The sequence below is a fragment of the Colletotrichum abscissum genome (assembly GCF_030869225.1).
Source record: "Colletotrichum abscissum strain IMI 504890 chromosome Unknown Scaffold_11.1, whole genome shotgun sequence".
Lineage (NCBI taxonomy): Eukaryota > Fungi > Ascomycota > Sordariomycetes > Glomerellales > Glomerellaceae > Colletotrichum > Colletotrichum abscissum.
This window is the reverse complement of record NW_026849999.1, coordinates 579,295-604,528: the sequence shown is the minus strand read 5'-3', so window position 1 is coordinate 604,528 and position 25,234 is coordinate 579,295. Positions and strand designations below refer to the sequence as shown.

Sequence of the window (25,234 nt, the reverse complement as noted above, 5' to 3'; positions counted from 1 at the left end):
TCTCGAGCTGACTTCCATACCTGTTCAGGAAGGCTTTACGTTCGTCGGTAGTCGGCAGTTTACCCGGAGGCATCGGAGCAGCGGAGTCGGAAGATGCTTGGTGGCTGGGTGCAGCCGGAGAGCTTCCCGAGCTTACCTCATCCGCTAGGAGGGTAGGCGGGAAGATGGCGAATTTTGAGTCATGATGGAGGGCGGCTCTGATGCAGCCGTCGAAATCTACACCAACCCGGGCATCGCAACGATGTTTCAGGGACGTAAGATGTATGGAACAGAACTTGGGGTTTGGTGGCCTCGATGTGCGCCGCGAAGAGCGACGTGGATGGAATTGCTAATGCCCAGGAAGTTCTACATAGTAGGTTGAAGATTAGGTAATTATCACAGATTGCATCCAACGGCGATGGCTAGGTACGCAGTCAGGTAGCGGGAGGTATCCATATCTCTAACTACTACTAGATGGCCCATCCTGGACAGCTCTGACGACACTGACGGGCAAACACATGGGTCAATGGAAGACGCTAAGTGGACGGGTGGATCCCTTGTAGTGTTTTTGCGCGCTGCGTTGGAAGGAAACGAAGGAAAAAAACTTGAACTGCGACGATGGAATGCATAGCAGGGCGTACCAGGACTGGATGTTGCGGGAGGACCGCCCCGGCTAAACCTTGGCCGACCAGCGACTGTCCACGCAAAGATTTTTCCGAGAGGCCGAGCAAGAGCTCACCCCGGTCGGGTCCAGTGTGGTAGCAGATACGTACCTCTCAAGCAGTGCGCAATCGCGGGTACCCGAGTAATCCCGAGCCAATCTTTTCCGCTGCAAAGGACAAGTTCCCAATTGCGCCTGTCTCGGTCCTAGTTCGCTCCTCCCCCCCAGCCGCGGCGCCGCTAAAAAAAGGCCTCACAATTTTTACCCGGCCACCTCTTACTTCCCGTCCCTCGACAACAACAAAAAAAAGTTTCTCCCTCTTTAACCATCCATCCTCCATCCCCTTGAATCTCACGATCCCGTTGCGCGGCTCTTCGTGACAAGTACCTCCCCACTCAGCCTTTTGTATTTTTTCTCCGGTTCGATTCACACATCTCATCCACAATGGCCTCTTCCGTTCCCTCTACCGGCTCGGCCAAGGTCGACGCCGTCGTCGAGAAGGCTGCTGCCGCCGCCCCTGGCCAGCTTTCCGGCCTCGCCCTCTACTCCAGATTCGCCCTTGCCGGTGCCGTCTGCTGCTCCGTCACCCACGGTGCTCTCACTCCCGTCGATGTGTAGGTGTATTTTCCCTGCCGGTTCCGCGGTTGGGAAGAGAATCTTCTCCCTGGCCGGTGCGCGTGCCCTTTCACAAGCCAAATGGCGTACAATGGAAGAGAAAGGCCGCAATCCGCCAGCGAAGCTCTCCACTCAATCGCGGCAGTCGACAATGACATACCGCAATGGTATTCAACCAATTGGCACAGATGACTAACTTGGCATCAACAGCGTCAAGACCAGAATCCAGCTTGACCCCGCCACCTACAACCGCGGTATGATCGGCGGCTTCAAGCAGGTCATCCAGAACGAGGGTGCCGGCGCTCTTCTCACTGGCTTCGGACCTACCGCTGCCGGTTACTTCCTCCAGGGCTCCCTGAAGTTCGGTGGATACGAGTTCTTCAAGCAGCAGTCCATCAACGTGATCGGCTACGAGAACGCCGTCAACAACCGCACTGCTGTCTACCTCGCCTCCTCCGCTGCCGCCGAGTTCTTCGCCGACATCGCCCTCTGCCCCCTTGAGGCCACCCGTATCCGTCTCGTGTCCGAGCCCACCTACGCCAACGGTCTCATCGGCGGCTTCAGCAAGATGCTCAAGAACGAGGGTATCGGTGCCTTCTACGCCGGTTTCGGACCCATTCTGTTCAAGCAGTAAGTATAATCTCTACACCCCAGCACAATTTTTTCTGGCGCGCACGATGCGTATTGTGCACGGAATTCAAGGAGAGCACCAAAAACTGACACTACCTCTTCAGGATCCCCTACACCATGTCCAAGTTCGTCGTCTTCGAGAAGGTCTCCGAGGCCATCTTCCGCCAGTACCCCAAGAACACCCTCTCCGACAGCGCCCAGACCGCCGTCAACCTCGGCTCCGGTCTCATGGCCGGTTTCGCCGCCGCCATCGTCTCCCAGCCCGCCGACACCATGCTCTCCAAGATCAACAAGACCAAGGGTCTCCCCGGTGAAGGCACCACCTCCCGCCTCATCAAGATCGGCAAGGAGCTCGGCATCCGCGGCTCCTACACCGGTATTGGTGCCCGTCTCTTCATGGTCGGTACCCTGACTGCCGGTCAGTTCGCCATCTACGGTGACCTCAAGAAGGCCCTTGGTGCCACCGGCGGTGTTGAGATCTCCAAATAAACAATGATTTGACGGACCGGAAAGACGAGGCGAGAAGATCGTTGGCGAAGAAGACGAAGAAGAAGAATGGTGTTGGTTTCTGGATGAGGACAGAGATGTCTCCTCCGTCCCCTCTTCATCACCCTGGATCCAGGATTGTAAAATTCCGGGAATGAACCTAAACGGCGGGGAACCACATTTTTATGATATCCTCTCACAGCAGCAAGCAGCATTTGCCGCCCCCCTTCCTCACCCACTAGATGGGGGCTGCATTTCTTCTCTGCATTAGAAATTTTTTCTTTAACGAACATCGGCCTGGGCAAACTTCTTGTTTCATCTGTTCAGCAAGACTCCTTGGAGGGCATGGGGGACTTGGGTTGATCTTTTCAGGAAAACTGCCTATCATAGAAGCATAGAGCATGATAGACGAAAAGATGGCTGGCCTGCCGGAGGGTTGTATAATAGTCGCTTTGTAGTTTGCAATCATAGACCGGGAGTTTGGACCTCTCCGTTGATTCCGTGTTGACGTGTGCTATGGTGACATGCTTCCATCTCATTCTCCATCCATAGCGCTCAGGTAAGATGACTATGGACGCAAGCCACTGACGAAATCACAGCATGGCATCATATTCGCATCGACAAGAGGGATCGAAGCTAAGTTGTCACGGTCGTCAGAGCACTTCATTTCCAGAATTCACTAGTTTTGTCCGTACTGAGAGGACGGCGGATAGTTGGATTGACTTTTGGGACTATCAAAGCGGCCCGGCAACTGGGCCACGCCGCCACAACGGGATGGGTACGGAGTAATCTCTAGCAAGGTGAATTCGGATAGGATGGGAAGACCGGATGGGGTCATCCGGGTGGCTAAGACTGTACCCTGACCGGTCACCGACATTTTGAACCCCTGGAGACAGGACCTTTCAAAATGGAGAGGGACAGAGAGAGTCCGGGATTCCCGTTGATGGTGCAACTATCTTCTTATCGGCTTTACTACCTTGGATGACGTCAAATTGGCTGTGCGAGAGGGAAGAAGACATGTATGTGTTGAAGTCGAATGGAAGGGAGTTCGGCGTTGGAAATGGGAGCGTGTGAACCCTTTTGTTTGAGGCTGCTTGACAATAGGAACACAGATGGAATATGAAAGTATAGATTACTCCGTACATCGTGGCCAAAATGATTATGACACTGCAGATTCGTACTCCCGTACATGAGTATCCTCCCCCAACCATCCGCATTCAAGACAGAACATACAGGCAAAGAACCCAATTGGGCGAAAAGAAGGACGTCGAAAAACGGCATGGTTGGGCGAAGGGAAATAGAGCGGGTCAAATTTCCACCCCCACTCCGTCACCAGTGACCGTCCACCCACCCCCGTGTTTCGACCCGGCAACCAAAGTAAACAAAACAGATGAGCACACCGCGAGCAGCTCACGCAGCCCCCAGTCGATGCGCAAGCCACTCCCGTCACTTGTCAATGCAAAGGACGCAGGATGCATACATCCTGGGCCTATCCCGACCCTTTAGACTGAACGCGCGCCTCACTCTCACCGCAGCTCCCTTTTTTTTTTCGTGAATGCCCAACCGGCGCCAAAAGATGAGAAGGTGGAAAGCCCACTTGCAATAGTTTGACCAACCACCGGGAGACAACGAAGCATCACATATTAGCCGAGCACCTCTCTCTACCTCTCTCTCTCTGTGTGTTTCTGTATGATTGTCCAGAATAAGTTCAAGGTCAACATTGGAAACTCTGTCTTCAGACCAAGGTCCCACCTTGACTTTTGACCTGTTCGAAAAGAGAGAGCACCATATTTCCACCGAACCATCCCAAACGAACCACCTCCAAAACCGGTTGCTCCCTCGACCCGTCCCGGACCGGGGGCCATAAACAGACTGGAATTATAGGGTGCCACCCCCACACGCAGCATCCTCACGTTTCTCGAGAGACTTTTGTGTCTCTCTTCCTCGTCTCTAAAGAGAAAGGAGGATTATCCCAACCCGCATTCACCGCATTCCTCAAGCCCGCTTTTTTATCCAGATTACTACTGCTTCCCGTTCCGTTCATCCTAACGACTGGAACGTGTCTGTCTGTCTGTCGACTACTGACAGATGCTACGATCCGGGCCAAAACCCGAGGATCTCGACTTTGAGATCCATGTTGACCAGTCTTGCTTGAATACACCCGCGCACGAAGCTGCCGAGTCCGAAGTTATGGACGACGACGTCCCCGCCGCTGCTGCCAAGGCCGAGGAGGTGAAGACGGTGGAAGATACACAGGAGATTGTCAAGGACGAGACTCCCGGGGTCGTTGTGGAGGAGTCAAAGACCGAGTCGGACGATGTGAAGGAAAACGACAAGGAGGAAGACACAACAGAGGCCGAGACAGCTGTAACAGAGGCTGTCGCGGAGGCTGATACTGAGGATGCTCCTGAGCAAGAAGCCGACACGACAGTTGAGGAGGCTGCGGGGGCTGAGGAGACGAAGCCTGCTGCGGAGGATACCTCCGAGGAATCCGAAACGAAGGTTGAAGAGGCGGAACCTACCTCGGAAGATACACATACCACTGAGGAGGATAAGCCGGAAGCGGCGACGGCAGAAGAAGCCGACACACCAGCAGATGAGGATTCGTCTGCGAATACCGATACCAAGGATACACATGAGGAGGAGCCTTTAAGTGCAGAGGCTGAAGCTGAGAAGGAAACTTCAGAAGATGCTCCCGCACCAGCAACTGCGGAGGAGACTGAGCTCGAAGAGTTGGTCGCTGAGGTAGAGGCAGAGCTTCAGGCCGAGCCTGAAGCTGTCGTTGAGGCCGAGGAAGCTGAAGAGACAACAACTCCGGCAGAACCTGAGGCTCAACATGAGGAGGAGAGCAAAGAGGATACGCCCCTGCCAGAGCCCGAGCCAGAGGCTGCTGAGCCAGAGGCTGCCGAGCCAGAAGCTGCCGAGCCAGAAGCTGAGCCAGAGGTTCAACCAGAGCCTGAACCCGAAGTCGAGGCCAAGAAAGAATCTACCCCCGCCCTAGAGACAGAACCTGAAGACGAGGAAGTTGAGAGGGGAAGATCACTTGGACCCGCGGCCGAAATCACAACGAGCCAACTGGCAGAGCAGGTCGCAGACTCACTCAACATGGCTCAGACAGACTCAGATGAGACACCCACACCCGCTCCTGCCATCGAAGTCGCCGACGAGGACCATGGTGAGCCCGCCGGCGTCCAAGAAGCCAGTCGTTCCTCTTCTTCCCTCCGCCGCGTCTCCGGCCGTACCGATGCTCTCATTCAGGCTGCCGCTAAGGAGGTCCTCGAGCGACTCGAGGCTCAAACCATGGAGACTATTAGAAATAGGTCACACGCACGCCACGACTCCACGGGGTCTACAAATAACGGCACAGAGCTACACTACGATGTGAGCACTCGGCGCGAATCCTACAACACCGACTCGCGCGCTAGCCGCCGTGAGTCGTATAACACGGAATCGCGGGCAAGTCGTCGCGAGTCCTACAACACACAATCGCAAACTAGCCGTCGGGAGAGCGATGCCCGTCATCGACCCGCGCATCACGAGGACGGCGGCGACAGCTCCTCCCAGCACGGCGACTCGGACGTCTTCAGCGACCGCAGCCCGCGTAGCTCACTCGGCTCTTTTGATGGCAACATTGACCACCACAAGGACACGAGCAACCGCTCCTCCAAGAGATTCTCCCACATGTCCGATGACGTCTCCGTGTCCGAGATGTCCTACTACGACAAGGAAGACTTCGTACCAACCATCCGCGGCGCGCCCAGGATGCCCTTCCGCTCCCCTTCCGACGTCCGGGCTCTGCAATACTCATCCCCCGCGCCCTCCGTCACCGGCGGCTCCTACTCACCACGCTCGAGCAAACGCTCCCAGGTGCCGACCATCTCCCGCCTCGGCAGCCCCAACGTGTCGGCCCAATACTCTGCCAAGGGCCGCAAGACACCTACCCGCTTCAACCCTAAGAAAGAGCCCGCCCCGCTCGTACTTCTTCACGTCACCCTCCTGCCGCTCCGCTGGCAATGGGCTGAGATCCTGGAGCAAACGTCTTCCGAGACGCTGTCCCCGGAAGCAAAGACGCTCCGCGAGGCCTGGCACCACCTTCACGACCGTGTCGCCGATACTGTCTGCGAGCGCGGCATCCTCCTCTCCCACCCGCAAGACGAGTACGAGATACTCGAGGAGCGGCTGTTGGAAGCCCTTGACCTTCCTCTACGCCGAAGGGCCCGCGTTCTCGAGTGCGGGCACTATCTCGGCCCGTCCAACGAGATGACGCTCGGCGAGGACATGGACAGCGACGAGGAGGAGTACGACGAAGAGTCGAGGCGCAAGAGCGCCCTCGCAAAGACGCACTGGTGCCAGACATGTCGCCACGAAATCCGCTACGAGTCCCTCGGCCCCGGCAAGATCTTCCGCATCAAGGTGTACGCTAGCAACGGCCTTATGAGGACCGGTGCTTGGGCTGCGTGCTGGAAGGAAATGGAGCGCGTCGATGTTGAGATTGAGCCCATTGTCGAGTCGGCTGTGCTGGATGAGCTAGAGCGTCTTGTTGTGGCGCAGTCGCAGCAGATGTCGCTCGTCAAGCACGATCCTACGATCCTTGAGTCAACTGAGGGAAGGGATATGCCTGAGGAGCGCGGTATGTCGGACTTTGACCGCGATATGCCGTCCATGGAGGAACCGATGCACGAGACATCGCATATTGAGGAGACTCATCTCTTGGAGCCGAAGTACATTGAGAGCGAGGCTCATGTTCCGGTATCATCACCTCCCCCTGCTGCGCCAGAGGATATTCGGCCCCCGTCCCCGGAACCGATGCCCCGCTACGATCAAAGCGAGGAACGCCGTCTCCGCGACGAGGCGCGTATGCGTGAGATCTACGGTCACCCTCCGGCGCCTGAACCAGAACACCACGAGCCAGCCCCCGAATCTCGGCCCGCATCATCGCACCACGACGCCTACTCAGCTCGCTCTCCTCCTCCCCCACAACAGCAACCTGAGCCGGAACCCCAACAACCTCATTACCACGAGCAGCATCAGCACCACCAGTCCCCTCCCCCACCGGAGGAATCCTACGCCCAGCACCACCAGCGCCAACAAGCATTCCAGAACGCTGGGCTCGCGGAGCTGTTGCTTGAGGCTGCGCGGGTATTTATGCAGGATAAGAAGAATCTTGCCATTGTGGTTATGAGCTTGCTTGTGCTGTTTATGGCGATTCGTCCTGCGCCAAGGGAGGTGAAGGATTGGGATGGGCAGTTTGTCGATCATGCTGCTGCGCCCGTGGTTGAGGTTCCTGTTTCGCAGGGGCAGGTGCCGGTGATGGAGAGTGTTGAGGCTATTGTGGAGTTTGTGACGGCGTCTGAAGCTTCGGTCGAGGTTGTTGTTCAGCCTACGCCTGAAGTTGAAGTCGCCGAAGCAGAACCTAGTGTTGAGGCTTTTGTGTCGGAGTCTGTTGCGAGTGTTGAGGATGTTGAGCCTACGTCAACGTTGGCTACGGAGCAGACTTCTGCTGTGGAGCAGGAAACTTCTGTGACTGCTTTTCCTTCTTTCGAGGAAGTGAGGGCTCCTTTACCTACTCCGGTTCATGAGACTATCACTACTAGAGAGTTGGTGCGTATCATTGAGACTGTGACTGAGACGGTCAAGGCTATCGTTACGGAGACGGAGGTTGTCAGGGTTCAGCCTACGGCTAGCTTTGCTCCTGAGATCGAGGCTGAGGCTGATGCCGTGGTCGAAGTCGAGGAAGGCTCTGGTGAAGAAGCTGTTGCGGACACCCGTGCCGCGGAGGACGTATCTGCGACTCTCGTCTCTGAGGACGCCTCCGAGACTGAAGAGGCATCAGCTTTTGAGACTGTGGCGCCCGTCGAAGAGTCCACTGAAGACGCTGAGTCTGAGGAAGAGGCACCTGCCACTGAGTCAGCTCTACCCGTCGCAGAGGACGCAGAGCACGAGATCGCAGATGAGCAAGCACAGGATGTGAATGAAGAAACTGAGCAGATGGAGGAAGTGGACGAGAATGAACGGGATGAGCTGTGAAAGAGATGAATGAGTTGGTATGTGCATAAAGAGACAAAGAGGAGATGTGAAATGAACGAAGTTAGGAAGGAAGGAGTGAAGAAAGAACGAAGCAAAGTGTTACGCTATCACACCCACACACACGTCTTGTTTACGCAACGCACGCACATGCATTGAATGGTTCTTCATATCACCCAGCGAGCCAGCCAGTCAGTCTTTTAGCAGATGGATCTGCTTTTACAGTCTTTTTCAGAAGAGGGGTGGGGTGATGTAGCTGTGGGGTTTGAATGAGGTTGGAACTGGGGAGATTGTATATAGAGTTGTAGTGAGAGTGAGGAGGCCAGCTTGTGAAGCTGGTGACAAGGAATGGAGTTTATCAATGTTTGCCAACCTCTTGCTAAGTGCAACCTCTTTTGATTATCCTTGATGTGGATATCCAAATCATGTTTGCAATGGCCTTCCGACATCCTCTTGTAACACGTAGTTTTCCATATGATCCTGGGTTCACGAACGCTGTAAGCAAGTAGTTGAATATTGATCTAAACGTAAGGTTGAAGAATAGCAGAACCCAATTTCACCTGAGCCTTTAACCTTCTTGGCTTCCCCCTAGAAGACCTTCCCCATTTCTCTTGAACGTAATACTTCAGACATTTCTGTCCCCGCGAAATTCCTTCTCTCCCGCCTTAATCGAGCTGAATTTCTCAGTGACACCAAATTTCAAATGTCGAATATCATTCCCGGAGATGGCAGAGTAGTGGCCAGGTCAGTACTCGCTCCATACGCCAGCCCCATATCAAGGAGCGCCGAGATCTCGTCGTGCTCCTCAAGAACCTTTGCAACTCCCAAATGGGTCTCTGCTTTTGCGAGCTCAATTGCCCTGGAGAAGCCAGTCTCCGGATCACCTTTGGCCCCGTTCTCGAGCAAGAACTGTACCATGTCCAGACGGCCGTGCTCAGCAGCTCCTTCGATCGCCGTCCTGCCGTTCTCGGCTGCGGCAGGGGCGTTGATATCTGCTCCGCGTTCGAGCAGCATCTTGGCAACACCTAAATCGCCGCTTATTGCTGCCCCCTGTAGGGCTGTGAGGCCTCCTTGATTTGCTGGTAGTTCGTTGATGTCCTGGTTGAAGGAAAGCAGAAGTTGCAGCATTTCATGTCCACACTGTTCTCTGAAGTTACACGTCGCTGCCTGTAACGCAGTTCTGCCGTACTCGTCGCTCGGGCGGGCATTGATATCGGCTCCATACTTGAGTAGCAAGCGAGCAGCTTCAACTTCGTCCAAGTATGCAGCAAGTTGAAGCGGAGTTTTCACGCCCTTTGAAGTCTCATGCTCAAGCTCATCCTGAAACACACCAATGTTCCTATCCACGTGCCACCTGGCTTCTGTTCGTGCGCCTAGTTCCAATGCTGACTGCAGGCATTCGTAATGGAAATTATATACCAAGTGGTGCAGTAAGCTACTGTCATCGCCGTTTAGGCGATTGATGGGCGCGCCCATGGCCACCCAATTTCGAAAACCTTCTAGTTTTGAGATTTGATCTTTTTGATAGTTCGGGTCTGGGATTTGCAAAACCTCGGCTGCGAATCTCGGGTAGAAGTAACTTTCGTTAGATTTCGCCAAGGCTTCAAGCACGGTGACTCCATTCCTTTTCGCTGGAGCAGCCCTCACATCTGCTCCGGCACTGAGTAAACACTCTGCAACTGAGGTTGCACCCCATTCGACAGCGCTCTGCAGTGCCGTACGTCCTCCATCCTCATGGGCAGCAAAGTTAACATCAGCGCCACGTTCGAGGAAGAAACGTGTAAGGAGTAAGCTTCTTTGACGTGCCGCCCGTTGTAAGCAGCTCATTCTACGGGCTCCATGGTAGTTAAGGGGAGCTTTGTGATCAAGGAGGTAACTGCACGACATCAAGCTGCCTCTGATGACTCCGGTTACTAAGGCAGAAGCTCCAATGATTGGCGTTTCCAACACACTCGACCCCAAAAGGGAGTATAGCAGTGGTATATCAATGTCTCGCTTTTTTGGTACAACAGTGTCGGATCGCAACATGTCGATGAGAGTGTGATGGGGCATATCAGAACCAGCCCGCAATAGTAACAACATGATGTCCATACTTTCTTGACTAGTATTGTCGGTCAGACATATTGGTGCCACTCTCACTATGTCGTCGTCAATGCCAAGCAATCTCGAGCATTCGATCTGACATGGAGGCGGATTAGGATTCACGCCACGTTGGAGTAGCGTTTGCACAGCGAGAGTGTCTCGCGCTTTGATGGCTCGACGCAAGGCGCATTCCAAAGCCATCTCCTGAAGTATGTTGTGCTGTAGAAGGACTTTGGAGAGCTCGCTGTTACCGATGCTCGCAGCTTGAACGATCAGATCAATGAGTGGCAGGCGATGACGGACCCATTGCCGAAGAAGCTGATACTTTCCATCATTGAATACGCTCCTCAACTCGAATTGGAGGGGCCGCAAATCGACTTTGATCGATGGAGGTATCTTAGCTCCCTTCCTAACGAGAAGATCTGCAACGTATGGTTCATGTTCGGAGATGCAGATACTAAGAGCGTTGCAGGACAACTCGGGAGAATCCGCCTGGTAACAGTCATTGATTTCAGCTCCTTCCTCGATGAGAAACTCCGCCATGTCAGGGTTCTCGAAATATATGGCTTGAAATAGCGGGGGCCCGATTGGGGCAAAGGGGCGTCGAAAGGGTCTAGTGCCATGTTCAAATCCGATGGGTGCGGTAAAGTTGATATCGGCTCCATGAGAAAGTAAAGCCCTTGCAGCTGATGCGGTCGAATTTCTTGCCATGGCGTGAAGAAGAAGTGAAGACAGTTCGGGGGGAACTCCCAGCCCTTGTTTATCGAAGAAGTCAACTAGTTGCTCCCCCCACGAGTGTTTGTTGGAACGAGGAGCCGGAAGGCGACTGTCTTCATATAGACCTAGTCTGAGCCGACGTACAGCTGCCTCCAAAAGAGCTCCAGCATCTCTGAGATTCATCTTCAAATACACCGCAAGTTGATCCAGTACATCCATTTCATTCACCCATTGGAGGAATGAGGGAATTGCATGGATTCCTGTGATGTTGTTGCAGATGAGATGCAGAACAATGGAGAAAAATAAGTTCAGCAATCGCTGATCCTGGCACAGGGCAATTTGGCAATCCTTTGCATCCGCGTTATACAAGTATGACGAGCTTGTCCTTTAAATAGATGACCTTGATGAACGAGGCGCTGTTGTTCCATTGCCACTTGTGCAGACGTGCCTGCATAAACTATGGGTTGTGCAATGACCGGTGCAAGAGGTACGTACCTCCCCCGCCCCCTCCAGCGTCCCTGGCAGGCACGGCTGGCCAGGCGCACCACAGCCCCGCCAACTGCTTTCTGCCCTGCAGATGAGCGCAGAGAAACACTGTCAATCACCACCCAATGAGAAATACCTTCCTTCCTGTTTCTTCACATCAGCGCCCATAGTCGAGACGGCCGAGCGACCGCGAACAATCGACATTTACGAACGATCTAGACGTTCCGACGCGACCGTACCTCTAGGCCATGATCTGAGCGCTCGTCGAGGCACGAGTCGCACTTTCTTCCAGCCATGATGGACGACTTCGTTAGCGAGTCGGACAGTGACTACACGAGCTACTGGCGAGACTGGGTGAGTGCGAAGAGACTGGCGATGGGCTATCTGCGGTCGAAGGGAAGGGAATTTTGATGAGTGTGGAAGCCGAGGTTGCGAGCTTTGGGCTGCGACGCGGTCATTGGCGCGCTGTTGAATGCCCTTGCAATACCCTCGGAGGACGGCCACTTAGCCACAGATGAATCGCCTGCTGACCGTGGCTCTTTGTAGTTCATTTCCTCTCGCGGAAACGAATACTTCTGCGAAATCGACGAGGACTACCTCACGGATCGGTTCAACTTGACTGGGCTGAACACGGAGGTCCAATACTACCAATATGCGCTGGATCTCATCACTGATGTCTTCGACCTCGACTGCGACGATGAGATGAGGGAGACGATCGAGAAGTCTGCGAGACATCTGTATGGTCTCGTACACGCCCGATTCATCGTTACGACAAGGGGCTTAGCTAAGATGGTAAGCCATATGTTCTCTGGAATATTTGTCCAGCTTCTGTTTCTCCTTGCACCGATGGAGAATGAGAAGGACGGATCTTGGAACATCTGCACTTTTACTACGATGGCAATACTAACGCAGCTCGCAGCTTGAAAAGTACAAGAAGGCCGACTTTGGAAAATGCCCCCGTGTGATGTGCCATTCGCACCCTCTCCTTCCCATGGGCCTCGCCGACATCCCCAACCTGAAGCCCGTCAAGCTCTACTGCGCACGTTGCGAGGATAATTATAATCCAAAGTCCTCACGCCACGCCGCCATTGATGGCGCCTACTTTGGCACCTCGTTCCACAACATCATCTTCCAGGCCTACCCGGCACTCATCCCTACCAAGAGCGCCGAGCGCTACATCCCGCGCGTCTACGGCTTCAAGGTTCACGCCCCCGCCGCCCTCATCCGGTGGCAGCACCAGAAGAAGGATTCCATGCGCCGTCGCCTGCGGAAGATGGAAGTGGACAGCGGGTTCCGAGACGAGGATCTCCTGGAGGAGGAGGACGACGATGTCGAATTTGAGGGCACAGCAGCCCGCGTACGGGCCGGGGATGACGAGGGCGTTGCCATGGCGTAAGTTAGAAGAAAGAAGACATGGCGAAGACGGTCCTCGCTCATCTTTGGCTACTTCTCTAGCCAGGCACAATATCGACATTGCACACGGGGGGCGACCTGATAAAAGGCTTTCTTCGGGCCAGGGCATGGCTTCCTCCCGCTTAGCTGTCACTTTTCTTTTCTAGTTTTCATCTCTCCTATTCGGTAGACTGGGGCCTCGGGAATAATGATATGATGGCTTTCATGATCAACAAGCTTACCCTTTCGGGCCGCGGCCGCTTGATGGTACACGTGAAAGCTTGGTGTGACGTTCATCAATCCACAAACCATCGATTCGTCAGCAAATGTATACAAACCTAGATGTCCAATGAGCTTGCAGATTCTCTTGCTGTTCAAAGTGGCTTGCTGTTCAAGGTAGCCAGGGAGAGTTTGGTAGTAGATCACGGCTCAGGTTGTCGACGCAGGCTCAAATTCCTCCCCGACATGACAGCACAGTCGAATAGCCATGTGGTAAAGTAGACCAGCTAGATATCTTCGTCTTGTACCGCGGTTCGTAGTCTACTCGGCCAAGCGCAGATACCCGGCTTGTATAGGCAAAGCTAGCTTGGTCTCGTGGGCAGGGAGCCCGGTGATCGTGAGCATGTATGTATGCCTCCCCCCGACATTTGATAAACTGTTCATAGCGCCGTGGTCCTGGCGTCGCCATTACAAATTGAAAGAGTGAGAATCAGGGCCAATTCAGAAATTCGAAGATAGCCTACTACAGCTAGGGCCCTGTAGATCTTAGTGGAGAAGGGCTGTAGCGGTAGGTAAGCTATCAATGTTCCATGTCCATGATCAACATTGTGCACAAGTAGAACGGGTCAACAGAGGTCGTCAGTCACAAATCTATTCCGTAAAGGTCATATCTGTATGCCATGCCTGGCCCCCATAAGAAACAATTGCCCTAGGCACCCGCCAGTTCCTTTTTTCAGGCGGGTGGTATACCGTAAACTCCGTTCATGCCCCAATATGCCCAGTGTGGAAATTCGATGGATGCTATAGCATGCCGCACCCATTCTATCATAATCAGAACCGATTTTCAGCCTCAGGCTCATCATGAGAGCTTTGCTTGCCCATGTATTGCGTTGATGTTGCTTGACCAATGACTGGTCTCGACACATATGCCTCTTCCTCATCGCCAGGCCGAATAAAGTCTCCTTTGTCAGTCGCGTAACTGTACGAGCCAACACCAGACCACCAAGCTTTATCGTGGCTGCGAGGACCCCATGCCCAGCCAGCACCCTGAGTGATCGGAAGGTGGTAGTAGCGGAAGGCGAAAATGGATGTAAAAATTCCAATCATGTAGCCGAAAAGAATGTCGAAACCGTGATGGCGGAAGTCAAACCAGCGAGAGCCAGCAATGAAGATGGAAGCGAACCAAGGTATAACGACGATGGTCAGGAGATAGATCGGAGGGGCAGCAGCTTGTCGACGGACAGCCGTAACGACCTTGTTATGCTCAGCCAAGTTCCTGGCTGCAGTGGTGGAATCGGGATTGAGCGATCCGCTTTCGCCGAGTCCGACCTCCTCATAACCGGATCCAGCCTTCTTGATGCGAGATGGGAAAGCCGAGTGGGAATCGGCACCGTTGTCTGAAGCCACGAATGGTAGGGTAACGGCGAACTTGCTGGCGAGGAAAAGAGACAGGTAGATCAGACCGGCGGCGGCGGAGCTCGAGTGACCAGACGGGTAGCTGCGGAAACCATCGTTGAGCGTGTGCGAATCGGTATTTGTGCAAATGGCTGCAGACACAAGCTGACCAAAGCCTGCCGCACCTGTTAAGCCGGTAATGTTGGCGGATGTACCACCAACGATATACTTCTGTATGTTGGCCAGGTCGGGCTGGCATCGAGAAAGAAGATCGGGTCGTGGTTTACCGAACATGTTTTTCATGCCGTTGGTGATGAAGAAGGCGCCAACATGAGCGAGAGCAAGACCGAGATATCCAACGTGCAATTCCCACAGCTTCCGTTTCCAGATGAGAGACTTGGGAGTTCCCTTAGGAACAGTATTTCCGGGGACGAGGATGAGGCACACGGCAGCGATGACGATGATGGGGCCAGCGACAGCAATGATGGCGGCTAGCCACATAGGCACGGTCTCGTGGTGGGTGAACGGGAAGCTGTTGAACTTTGGATCAGCAAGATGCGGTAGAAGAAGGGACGTTAAGCGGCGGTTCTAGTGTCTTACGAGATATTGGGGTCGAGGACAGAGAAAGGACGCTTGTTCGGCTCGACGATGCCCAATACGGTGGCAATGCCGCCGACAACGGCGAGGACAAGCCAGTCGAAGACGTATGATCCAATTAGCGAGGGAGTCCAGTGGCCGCGATGCGGGCGGCGCCTGGAGTAGGGCGCTGGTGATTCGGGCATCTTGTAGTACGAGGGCCTCGATGAGGGCGACAAGTTTGCGAGAGGAATGGACGAGGACATGAGGTGAAGGGTAAGGGGAGAGAAGAAAAAGGCAAGAAGTAGTTGGGGGAGGGGAAGGAGGTCATCCGAATCCGAAGGGAGGTGGCTCCAAGCTACTTCAGGTGAATGAAAGGCAGCAAGCGTATCTGTATGGGCAGAGGGAAAGAGAGTTTTAGTGTTATGGGGTTAGGAATGGGGAAAGGATCCGCACGGCGACGATGATGGCGTAGTGAAAAGTGCGCGCGGATACGGCACCTGGGTGGTGGCTGGCCGGGGCTGCGGTACCTCGCGGAGAGGTATCTAGGGTGAGATGTGCGTGAGGCAGAGAGCGAAAGGCAGGGGCAAATGTCGGGCTGATAAAATTATCAGGCCAAGGTAAGGATAAGTCGGGTCTGAGTTGCGATGTGAAAGTGAGGAAGGTAAAGTTTGGCCGGCGCGAGTAAAGAGAGAAGTGTAGAAACGGCAACAAGACACGAGGGGCCGGCGACTTGTTTGATGTTTGAATAATGTGTAGTGTAAGGTATGTGTAAGGGACCTGAGAACGCGCCAAGCGTGGTAGCACGGTATATGTAGTGGTGTGTATTTGGTCTACTGGCTGATCTTGTCTCTGGTGAAGAAGGGCAGTGGAGGTCAGGTTACGGATTGTAGAAAACCCGATGGCAATTGAATACGCGAAGACGTTTGGAGAAAATATGAAAAGAAGTCGAGCTGTCAGGTACTCGTACACTCAGGGCTCAGGACCAAGGAGACATGGGAGCTGTCGAGAGGTGAAGAAGGTGGAAGGGACGGAAGCACTTTGAAGTCGACGACAGGGTAGGAGAGTGCCGAAACAAACGGAGTAAGCAGTCGCGTGGCAGTGCTCGAGACGGCGGCGGCGGTAGTTTGGGGCGATTCAAGAGGAGCTGTTGGCTAACGTGATACATTGAGGTACATCAATCAGCGGCAACGCAACCTTAACATTGAGCAGCCAGCCAGTCTAGCGGAGGGCATCAATAATCGTGCAGCTCACGAGCCGTCAAAGAATTCAAGCATGGCAGAAAAGTGATTGGTATTATCGACTGCGTTAGGGGTCGTTCATCCGTACACGTCTAAACTTTGATGGGCGTTATGGGGTCTGCAGATGGCTGACAGCGCAATGCATGAATGCTGAAGGTGAGCACGAGCTTGAGCTACGCCAACAGGCAACAGATGAAGGAAGTCCCCTGATGCAGGCGCAGCCGATCATGGGCCATCGCATCTAATGTATTTTTGGGCTTGGACGAAGCCAACAGAGTACAGGCTAACACAGCATGGCCGAGCCATTTGACGTAGCTGTACGATTAGTATATAGCTCTTGTCCTCACTCGGCTAATCTCGCAGCTTAGGATCCCGCGGACTCGTTGCGACAACCCTGCCATTTCATCACCCACGTTAACCGGAACCCGAGGGGCGGTACACTTAGATGGATGGCAGCACGTAAGGTATCCATATGTTGCGCGTTACGCACTGCGTGAAGAGCCGAAAGAAGAACGAAGATGGGAAAGGGTAAAAAGGGTCACGGCAGCCCCAGCCATTTCTTGACTCGAATCATCAATCCCGAGTCTCTCAAGTGTTTGAGAAAGCGCCTGAGGGAGCCCATTTGGCCTGCCTTGTATCCTGTGCGACTTCTTTCACCAGAGGGAGGAAAAGGGAAGGGAAGGAACATACCTAGGTACTTGGTAAGGCTGTGCCTGGCGGATACTTGCAAGGTACCTCTGGTTTCCATTACCGTTGCGGAGGTGAGAACGGAAGGAAGGCCCCATCTGAGACTTCACACCAGACCCAGACCGACCTGTGCGCCTACTTCCCGTGTACCCGTTGCGAAGTACGTTCCTAGTGAGGCAAGGTAAGGTACTGAACGAGCCCCTTTCGCTTACCTTAGCTAAGGCAGTACGTACCGCAAGATGCACGATGCACTGGCGAGGGTGGCTTGGTTCTCGGCACTGTGGATCACAAGAAGCAGTCAATCGACTGAATCCTGTCACTTCTGACTCTGCCAAGAGTCTTGTCAGCTTCACTTTCATTAACCTGCCTTTTTGACTTGCCCATCGCACCGCATTCTTTTGCTCTGATCATTGACCATGTTAGGTCTAGGATTCTATAAACCACTTTACAGACCAAGGACAGAAGATTGCGTACCAATTCGTTGGTCTATGCCACAAATGTGCCAAGCATGCGCCGTCACTCGATCTTCAATTACCAACCACTGACCGACCACTGGCACACACATTCATCTACACACAATCACAGCTGACACTTGTTCCCACAACGAGTCTTTAAGTCCATTGATGGAGCTTTTAACTGACAGAGAAACACGTAATCCGTACAGCTCTTGTCTTGTCCTGTCACCTGCTATTAGGTATTCCTGAGAGATTCCACGGTAGCTTACCTACATTCCAACCTGTTCCCTAACGTCGTCTTAATTTGCCAGCCATCACGACTCACGACACTCGCTTCTCGTCGCACAACGGCCTTGTGTGCTCGCCTGTTCCGCCTTGGTCCCGCCCATGCCCCGGGATCATCGGCAGACCGGCACGTCGACACCTTCGTCAATTTTCACACGCGTGGCCTCTGCCCAATGCCACAGCTCAGCCCGCTTAAGCAGAAGGCACATTTCAGAAGACAACGCTAACCAAAATCGAAATACGGGTATGGGTTCTCCATATTTTACTGCTCAGGGCCGCCATGAACTGGTCTGGCACAACAACATTGCTATCAAGTTTTTCCTCCACTGCATTGTGACAGCCAGTAAATGCTCCGCGGTATTCTCGGGCACCGATGCAACGGATGGGAAAGGTGTTCAATCGTCATCAATCAGTCTCTTGCAGACGGTCGCTACAGCAACCCAAAGTACAGTGTCGTGGCGGGCGAAAATATATACCCAAGTAAAAATTACTTTGTTCATTTGTTCAAATGAACTGAGAACTTGATCAGGACTTCAGAGCCAAAGAACGCAGTCTGTATGAAGTACAATTCAAAATGTTTTCTGCTCCTGCAACGCAACATACCCCCATGACGCCTCCAGACTGGGAACGCCAAATCAATCCCTTGTCCCACGCCGTTTAGGGTGCTTCATTGGCTCTGCAGATCCCGAACCATGCCTATCGACCTGGAGGTCCAATGACCCTGGCTCATGTTTCCAAATGGCTGCCACCCCTGAGATGCGAACGAATTCAGCCAACATCCCGTCGGAGACAGGGTCAAGCTGCGGCTGAGGGCAATTAATTCTCCGAGTCTTTGAGATGGCAGCGATGAGTCGTGATTCGCCAGCACTTGGCTACCCTAAACAGGAGCAGCCTCACCATCACTGCATACATACTATAAACACAGGTACAACTGGAACAAGGTTCGCAGTCGGCCATGTTTATCCATCAAGTCACAGCACCAAAAGATGTTTTCGGGGCAAAGTGTAATGCTTGCGGCCCCGCTTCTCCCGTAGCTCGGCCGGACCATTGCTTTGGGACATCGGTTTCCGGAGACCCTCGACCCGAATTCGCCACAATTGTCGGCTTTCAGCGTTGAGGATATCAAAACACCAAAACAAAATCAGCCGTCGTACACGGGCTCTACCATTCACCTGCCGCAATGCAATCTAGCTTCTGAACGGCCACCGCCACAAAGGTTCGGATCCAAGTGGTAATCCGCTCAGTTGGCTCGGATTTGTGATCAGTGATCAAGCACCAATAGGGTCGATATCTTTGCGTCTTCAGATATCGTCAACCGCCCGTGGTGATGTTATTCGATTCTCATCGCCAAGTCTTGGGTCCACGATATTGACGTTCAGCTAGCGCATAATATCTATCATGATGGTTCGCGATTTGTCTCAAGGATGCCTCAGGGCCGTTTCTCAGCTCCAGTCTACCACACGCAGGCTAGGGTAGCATTAGGTTGTTTCCGAGCAACTCTGACCTCGTCGACACACGGTCCTCGAGGGAGCATCCGCTAGCCGCATCCTACATCGTAAAAGCAGCCTGTTTCGGTCAAAGCCCCCTATTCTCGCCCGCACATCGCTATGCCCATTCTGGTCTCCCATCTCTCTGCAACGGCACCAGGAGTCTTTGTGGAACTAGAGCCATCCACAACTCTGAAAACGCCACCATCTCATACGATGTAGCAACCGATGGTAGTTTGGCGACCCAAAAGTGGTCGACCCTGACATTGAACTGATTCTCAAACACAGCAGCGGGGCCCCTTTACTACCGCGCCATGACAAGATAGTCCCATCTCGAGCCTCTAGAAGGATCTCGCGGCTCACCGTTTTGGTGATTCGCGTTTTTCACAGCTTTCTTTTAGGGGCTTTTAGGGGCAATGGCTCGATGTTCTTAAATCGTCTCCCATCGCCGTATTTCTTGGCTTGATCTGGTTGACATTCACTCGCTCTTCTCCACACCACGCTCGTTCTTCTTGGCTCTTCGGGACTGTGCCCTGTTACTTGTCGACTAACAGCTCAACATGTCTATTCTCGAGCTCCTCGTGCTCGCCCTCGCTGGAACGGCTGTAGCCTCGCCTCCCCTCGGCATCCGGGCCGTCTCCCCAGATAACTCATGTGGAAAGACTGGAAACGGAGGTAGCTCCAAGGCGTACACCTGCCCTACGAATTTGCCATGCTGTTCAGTCAATGGCTGGTGCGGCTCTACTGACGCCTACTGCTTGCCCGCCAACGGTTGCCAGACCGGCTTTGGTACGTGTAAGGGAACGACGAGTAGCAAGGCCCCAGCGGCAGCAAGCAGCAGCAAAGCATCAGTGAGCGCTAGCAAGGCACCAGTCAGCAGTCCCAGCAGCACCGCAGTGGCAGTCAACGTCTCTCCCGATAACTCGTGCGGAAAGACTGGTAACGGGGGTAGCGCGGCGGGTTACTCTTGCCCGACGGATCTGCCCTGCTGCTCCGTCAACGGCTGGTGCGGTTCGACCAACGACTATTGTCTGGCGACCAATGGCTGCCAGACTGGGTTCGGTACTTGCACAAACGACGGCAGCCCGCCGGCAGGCGGTGGTGACGGCGGAGACTCCGGGTCAGGGGTCTGCGGCCCGGATAACGGGAACGCCAAGTGCGCCGCGAACGAGTGCTGCTCTGCTGCAGGGTAAGTGAACAAACAACCCAATCTTGAATTGTTCTCCTGTGTTGCTAACTCCACACCAGATTCTGCGGAACAACTGCCGGTAATTGAATTCCGTGTCATGCCGGTTTAGATAAATAACCCCTAACATAAATGTAGAGCACTGCAAGGCTCCCGACTGCTTGTTCCAGTATGGCCCGGCATGCGACGCCAATAAGATTCCTCCTGGTCAGAACACCTCCAGCATTGCCCGTCCCAAGCTCGGCTCGGTCGAGTATGGCGGTCCTGGTGTATACAGCTGCGTTAAGCCCGGTGACGTTGCCCTAACTTATGACGATGGCCCGGCCGCGTACACAAACGACCTGTTGGATCTCTTGAAGAAGTACAATGCCTCGGCCACATTCATGATCACTGGCATCAACAATGCAAAGGGTGAAATCGACAATACCACTTTCCCCTGGGCCAACACCATCAAGTATGACGACTTTGCCGTCCAGCAAGACTCTGGGAGCTTTTTGGGCTAATATTGAGCGACAGGCGCATGTACTCCGAAGGCCACCAAATTGCCAGCCACACTTGGTCTCACGCTGATCTGGTATGTATTCTTGCCAAGGATCCGTCTTCTCGTCGACGGGTTTGCTGACTTTGAGTCACCAGTGCACCATCACCTCGGCGCAGCGCAAGGATGAGATGTACAAACTCGAGATGGCTGTCCGTAACATCATCGGCGTCTTCCCTACTTACATGAGGTATGAAAGCAACCCCATCACCCAACCCTGCGATAAGACCCGACTAACACTCATCTTCTCCCCCCCAAAAAAGACCCCCTTACTCCTCCTGCACAGCCGCCTGCGGCTGCGAGCGCGACATGAAGGCACTCGGCTACTCCATCATCTACTTCGACCTCGACACCGCCGACTACCTCCACGACAGCGCCACGGAGATCCAGCAGTCCAAGGACATTGTCACCCAGGCCATCGCCGCCAAGCCTGCGGCCAGCGACAACTTCCTCGTCATTGGCCACGACATCCACTACCAGACCGTTTACAACCTCACAGAGTTCACGCTTCAAAAGTTCAAGGGCAAGAACATGGTCACCATTGGCGAGTGCCTCGGCGATCCCAAAGCCAACTGGTACCGAACGGATGCGCGCACCACCCTTGGCTAAGCTCTCCAGTCGTGTCGACAGATTTTGAAGAGTGTCAGATTCGTGCCCTCTTCAGCATAGCTGCTCGATGATGTTAGTGTCTACCCAATGATCGCCTCGTTTGGGAGTCTGTATCAAACCGTAATATAGTGTATATTATCTAGTGTTACATAGTTCTTGTTGAATAATACTTTTCTCTATGCAAAACAACTTGCGGCTCTGATACTCAGCAGAGTTGAAAACCATGGGCCTCATTCCCCTTTAGTGACGTCGAATATGAATGAACCCCAATCAGTCTACTTAAACAGGCTCAAGTAAGTCATCTCACGGGTGTGGCACTGTGGTAGTATAAGTGTGTTTGACCCTCCGCTGTGGATGCATACTGAATCCAACAGCTTACTGGCGGCATAGCAAATATAGACACGTGAGCTCATGATGACTCCTATTATGTCGAACAGAAAAAAGCAATGCAATGTATTCAGCCCTTCCTGAACCCGATTCTCCGAACAGATGTATGTACAGGTTTTTTTCACGATGCCGTTGGCGATAAGCCAGCCCCCACTCCCGCCCCCGATGTATGGTATGTTTGCCTTCCCTCATTGCGCATCATCAAAACACTCCGAACGGGAGCAACGATTAGACGACGACAAGACACCCTCACTTGTAGGCCAGCCATGCCTTAACACACAAAAATAGTGAATTCCATGTCTTGCCAGCCCAGTGGAAGACAGAGTCAACGAACTCCAGCCAAACCGTCCGCTTTCGTGATATCCTTGTCCTGACTCCATGCGCCGTTCATGAGACAAGAGCAACGAAGTCCCAATGCGATGGAAAATATAAACCCACAAAAACAAAGCAGCACAAAACAGCTGCCCATATCTGACAGATGAGTCTGGACACAATCTAACCCAGAGAAAAAGAATAAAGCCCAATCGCCATCCCCCCGCAAGCCCGTGGGGGCTAATGTCAAGAACCTGGGGTAGCGCGACAAGGATGACTACTGCACCTATAGAGGTGCGTGTCGCCGATGTATGCATTCGTAAAAGTGGCCGTAAACGCAGAAGATGATCCAACTATTCGGCACAGGATGGCTAATAGTTGGCCTCCTCCTCCTCCTCTTCCTCAGGATAGTGCTCGTCTTCTTTGTTTGAGATCTGGTCCAGGGACAGATGAACATCGACAATGCCGAAGTGAGGAGCACTCTTCTTCGCCCATTGGCGGGTGAGGATGGAGGCTACACAAATGTCAGCAACGAAATGAGGCACGAGGCCAAGGAGGTACTCACCCTTGAGGAATTTCTTGCTCGCATACTTCTTGAAGAAGGCCTCGTGGACGACCGGGCGGGCAAGATAGTCCACCATGAGGCGAACGACGGGCTCAATCTCCTCTTCGTTGTAGCCAGCATAGAATGCGATGGTGTCATCCTGTTGAATTGTCAGTCAACTAGCCCACTTTGTTATGATCCATATTACATACCCAGTCACCACGGTCCAGGATGAGGCGGGCCAGGTACATAGCACCGGCCGCGACATGACTGGGACGGTATGCCATGAAACGGTGGTCGAGGAGGCTGATCTCCATTAGGTACTTGCCGATGGTACGGCACTGAATGTCGTAGTTGTCGGCCTTGCTGATGCGACGCAGGAAGTTCATAGGGTTGGGGTAGCTCAGATCATAGTTCAGGGTTCCAAGAACGAATCGCTCCGCGCTGAGGATCTCAGCCTCGCTAAATCCATCATCGGCAACATGGCGAAAGTTGGCGACGTGAGGCGACAAAACTTCCTCGTACTTGGAGGCGATGAACATAGCGGTGATGCCAACAAGCTGCAGGCGGTCGAGCTGCACGACCTTTTCCGAGAGGAAGCGGTCAATGATGTTGATGGCCAGGAAAAGAGTCTCAGGGAGGAGGTGGAAGCGCGTGTGCACCTCAATCAACCAGTCGACTAGAATTCCACGCGTCTTCCACTCCAAGTCGTCTTGGTGCTCCATGTAGTTGGGGTTGGGAATGGAGTTGCACTCCAAATCCTTGAGATATTCAAAGATCTCATTGGCATACTCGGCCACCATCAACGGGTCATCCAGGTCCTCCTCGTCCAGGTTGGTAACATTCTTGGGGTAGACGAAGGGCTTGTTGGCATTGACGGGCTCAGACTCGACTGGAGTCTGGCTCTTGACGTTCTCCTGGTCGGACTTGGTTCGGCTCTCGGTAGCTGGCTTCTTGCGCATAGGTTCGCTGTCGTCCAGAGAGATCTCCTTCTCCTCCTTGATGACCTTGGTCGTGACCTTTCTCTTCGAGATCGCGCCGGATCCTGAGCCGGGTGCCTTGTCCTTCTTCTCTCTGGGTGCCACAGATCTGGTGGTGCTGGTAGACTTCTTGGTGATTCCAGTAGGCTTCTCAGCCTTGGAGACGAGGCCAACCTTGCCGGTAGGCTTCTTGCCTGCGCCAGCCTCTGGCTTGTTAACATTGCTGACGTCGCCGAGGGCGGCGCGTTTGGTTCGTTGAGCTGCCGGGATCGCGTTGGTTGCAGACTTCTTCGTGGCGAGAGCCTTTCCTGGGACAGCGAGCTCGTCAACGCTTAGTGCAGCTGCTTTGGCACGCGTCATGCGCGTGGTTCCGCTGTTCTCATCGTTCTCGTTCGAAACGAGGCGTGTTGCACGCGCCGGACGGGTAACCTGAAGGAAAGGGTGAGCACGATATCGACGCGACGAGAGCTTACTGGACGTGTTGCAAGGATAAGCATTCACGAGTAGACTTACGGGCATCTTGTCAACTGAGTATGTCAAGTTGAGTATCTGAGGTGTAGGATTCTATTAGGTCAAGGTTAGCATTGGGACGCGTCGAGATGCCGGTGCCACCTCAAAGGTAAGGTTCCAAGCAGAGACAGTATAGGATAAAGCAACTTTATGCTTGGAGGAAGAGGAAGAGGAACAGCGCGGTAATGGAAAGAGGCGAGCAAGGTCGAGACATGCATACCTTGGGGAATGATGATGACGGGCGACTCGAACGCGGGCAAAACGCTTGCTCAGGCTCGACGCCAAACACTTGATGGGCGAGATCAGTCGCGTCCCAAGAGCCAATTGACAAAGATGCAAAGATGCTGAGACCAAGGAGGAGAGTGCAATACAGAGGTAGAGGTAGGGGTATTAGGAGATTGGGCTTCGGGCAAAACTGAGGTTGTTTATGTGGGAGGAGGTGAAAGGACAATCAATGTGTGATGTGTTTTGCTGAGGTAGTGGGAACGAATGGACGTGATGTGGTATGCAGTGGGGACCGTATTGTGAATGGGACCAGAGCCGCCAGCTTTGGGAGGTACGTACCGATTTTTTCAAGTCGCGGCTCGCGGTGGCCCTGGTTTGGTCACCACAGTAGCGTATCTGAAGCAGACAGGCGTGCAGTTGGTGCACACGCGAACGGCGGACAGGGAGTGGCTTCTTGACTCTCGCTAAAGGAAAAGTCGCGTCGGGGGTGTCTTTGTCGTGAACGATGGCTGAGGATGTAGTCGCG

The 25,234-nt window shown here is 53.6% G+C and overlaps 8 protein-coding genes across 8 annotated transcripts; 4 read left to right on the top strand and 4 right to left on the bottom strand.

Moving 5' to 3' along the window:
* Window positions 1-1,084: 1,084 nt before the first annotated feature.
* On the top strand, window positions 1,085-2,374 carry CABS01_05527 (uncharacterized protein; the record flags this gene model as incomplete). Its single annotated transcript, XM_060538896.1, has 3 exons — window positions 1,085-1,254; window positions 1,466-1,885; window positions 1,990-2,374. The coding sequence occupies 3 exons, from the start codon at window positions 1,085-1,087 to the stop codon at window positions 2,372-2,374; spliced, it is 975 nt and encodes a 324-aa protein (XP_060405158.1).
* A 2,085-nt stretch (window positions 2,375-4,459) lies between these two features.
* On the top strand, window positions 4,460-8,398 carry CABS01_05526 (uncharacterized protein; the record flags this gene model as incomplete). The annotated part of the gene is made up of 1 exon (XM_060538895.1): window positions 4,460-8,398. The coding sequence occupies one exon, from the start codon at window positions 4,460-4,462 to the stop codon at window positions 8,396-8,398; it is 3,939 nt and encodes a 1,312-aa protein (XP_060405157.1).
* A 696-nt stretch (window positions 8,399-9,094) lies between these two features.
* CABS01_05525 (uncharacterized protein) lies at window positions 9,095-9,871 on the bottom strand (the record flags this gene model as incomplete). Its single annotated transcript, XM_060538894.1, has 1 exon — window positions 9,095-9,871. The coding sequence occupies one exon, from the start codon at window positions 9,869-9,871 to the stop codon at window positions 9,095-9,097; it is 777 nt and encodes a 258-aa protein (XP_060405156.1).
* A 2,103-nt stretch (window positions 9,872-11,974) lies between these two features.
* Window positions 11,975-13,076, top strand: CABS01_05524 (casein kinase II subunit beta-2; the record flags this gene model as incomplete). The annotated part of the gene is made up of 3 exons (XM_060538893.1): window positions 11,975-12,034; window positions 12,227-12,472; window positions 12,600-13,076. The coding sequence occupies 3 exons, from the start codon at window positions 11,975-11,977 to the stop codon at window positions 13,074-13,076; spliced, it is 783 nt and encodes a 260-aa protein (XP_060405155.1).
* Window positions 13,077-14,122: 1,046 nt separating this feature from the next.
* On the bottom strand, window positions 14,123-15,528 carry CABS01_05523 (PAP2 superfamily protein; the record flags this gene model as incomplete). The annotated part of the gene is made up of 2 exons (XM_060538892.1): window positions 14,123-15,218; window positions 15,287-15,528. 2 exons carry the CDS (start codon window positions 15,526-15,528, stop codon window positions 14,123-14,125), a joined length of 1,338 nt encoding a protein of 445 aa, XP_060405154.1.
* Window positions 15,529-19,977: 4,449 nt separating this feature from the next.
* Window positions 19,978-21,750, top strand: CABS01_05522 (chitin deacetylase; the record flags this gene model as incomplete). Its single annotated transcript, XM_060538891.1, has 6 exons — window positions 19,978-20,606; window positions 20,666-20,685; window positions 20,742-21,057; window positions 21,120-21,177; window positions 21,240-21,331; window positions 21,405-21,750. 6 exons carry the CDS (start codon window positions 19,978-19,980, stop codon window positions 21,748-21,750), a joined length of 1,461 nt encoding a protein of 486 aa, XP_060405153.1.
* A 575-nt stretch (window positions 21,751-22,325) lies between these two features.
* On the bottom strand, window positions 22,326-22,766 carry CABS01_05521 (uncharacterized protein; the record flags this gene model as incomplete). The annotated part of the gene is made up of 1 exon (XM_060538890.1): window positions 22,326-22,766. One exon carries the CDS (start codon window positions 22,764-22,766, stop codon window positions 22,326-22,328), a length of 441 nt encoding a protein of 146 aa, XP_060405152.1.
* Window positions 22,767-22,820: 54 nt separating this feature from the next.
* Window positions 22,821-24,492, bottom strand: CABS01_05520 (cyclin; the record flags this gene model as incomplete). Its single annotated transcript, XM_060538889.1, has 4 exons — window positions 22,821-22,963; window positions 23,015-23,153; window positions 23,206-24,402; window positions 24,487-24,492. The coding sequence occupies 4 exons, from the start codon at window positions 24,490-24,492 to the stop codon at window positions 22,821-22,823; spliced, it is 1,485 nt and encodes a 494-aa protein (XP_060405151.1).
* Between the last annotated feature and the right edge of the window lie 742 nt (window positions 24,493-25,234).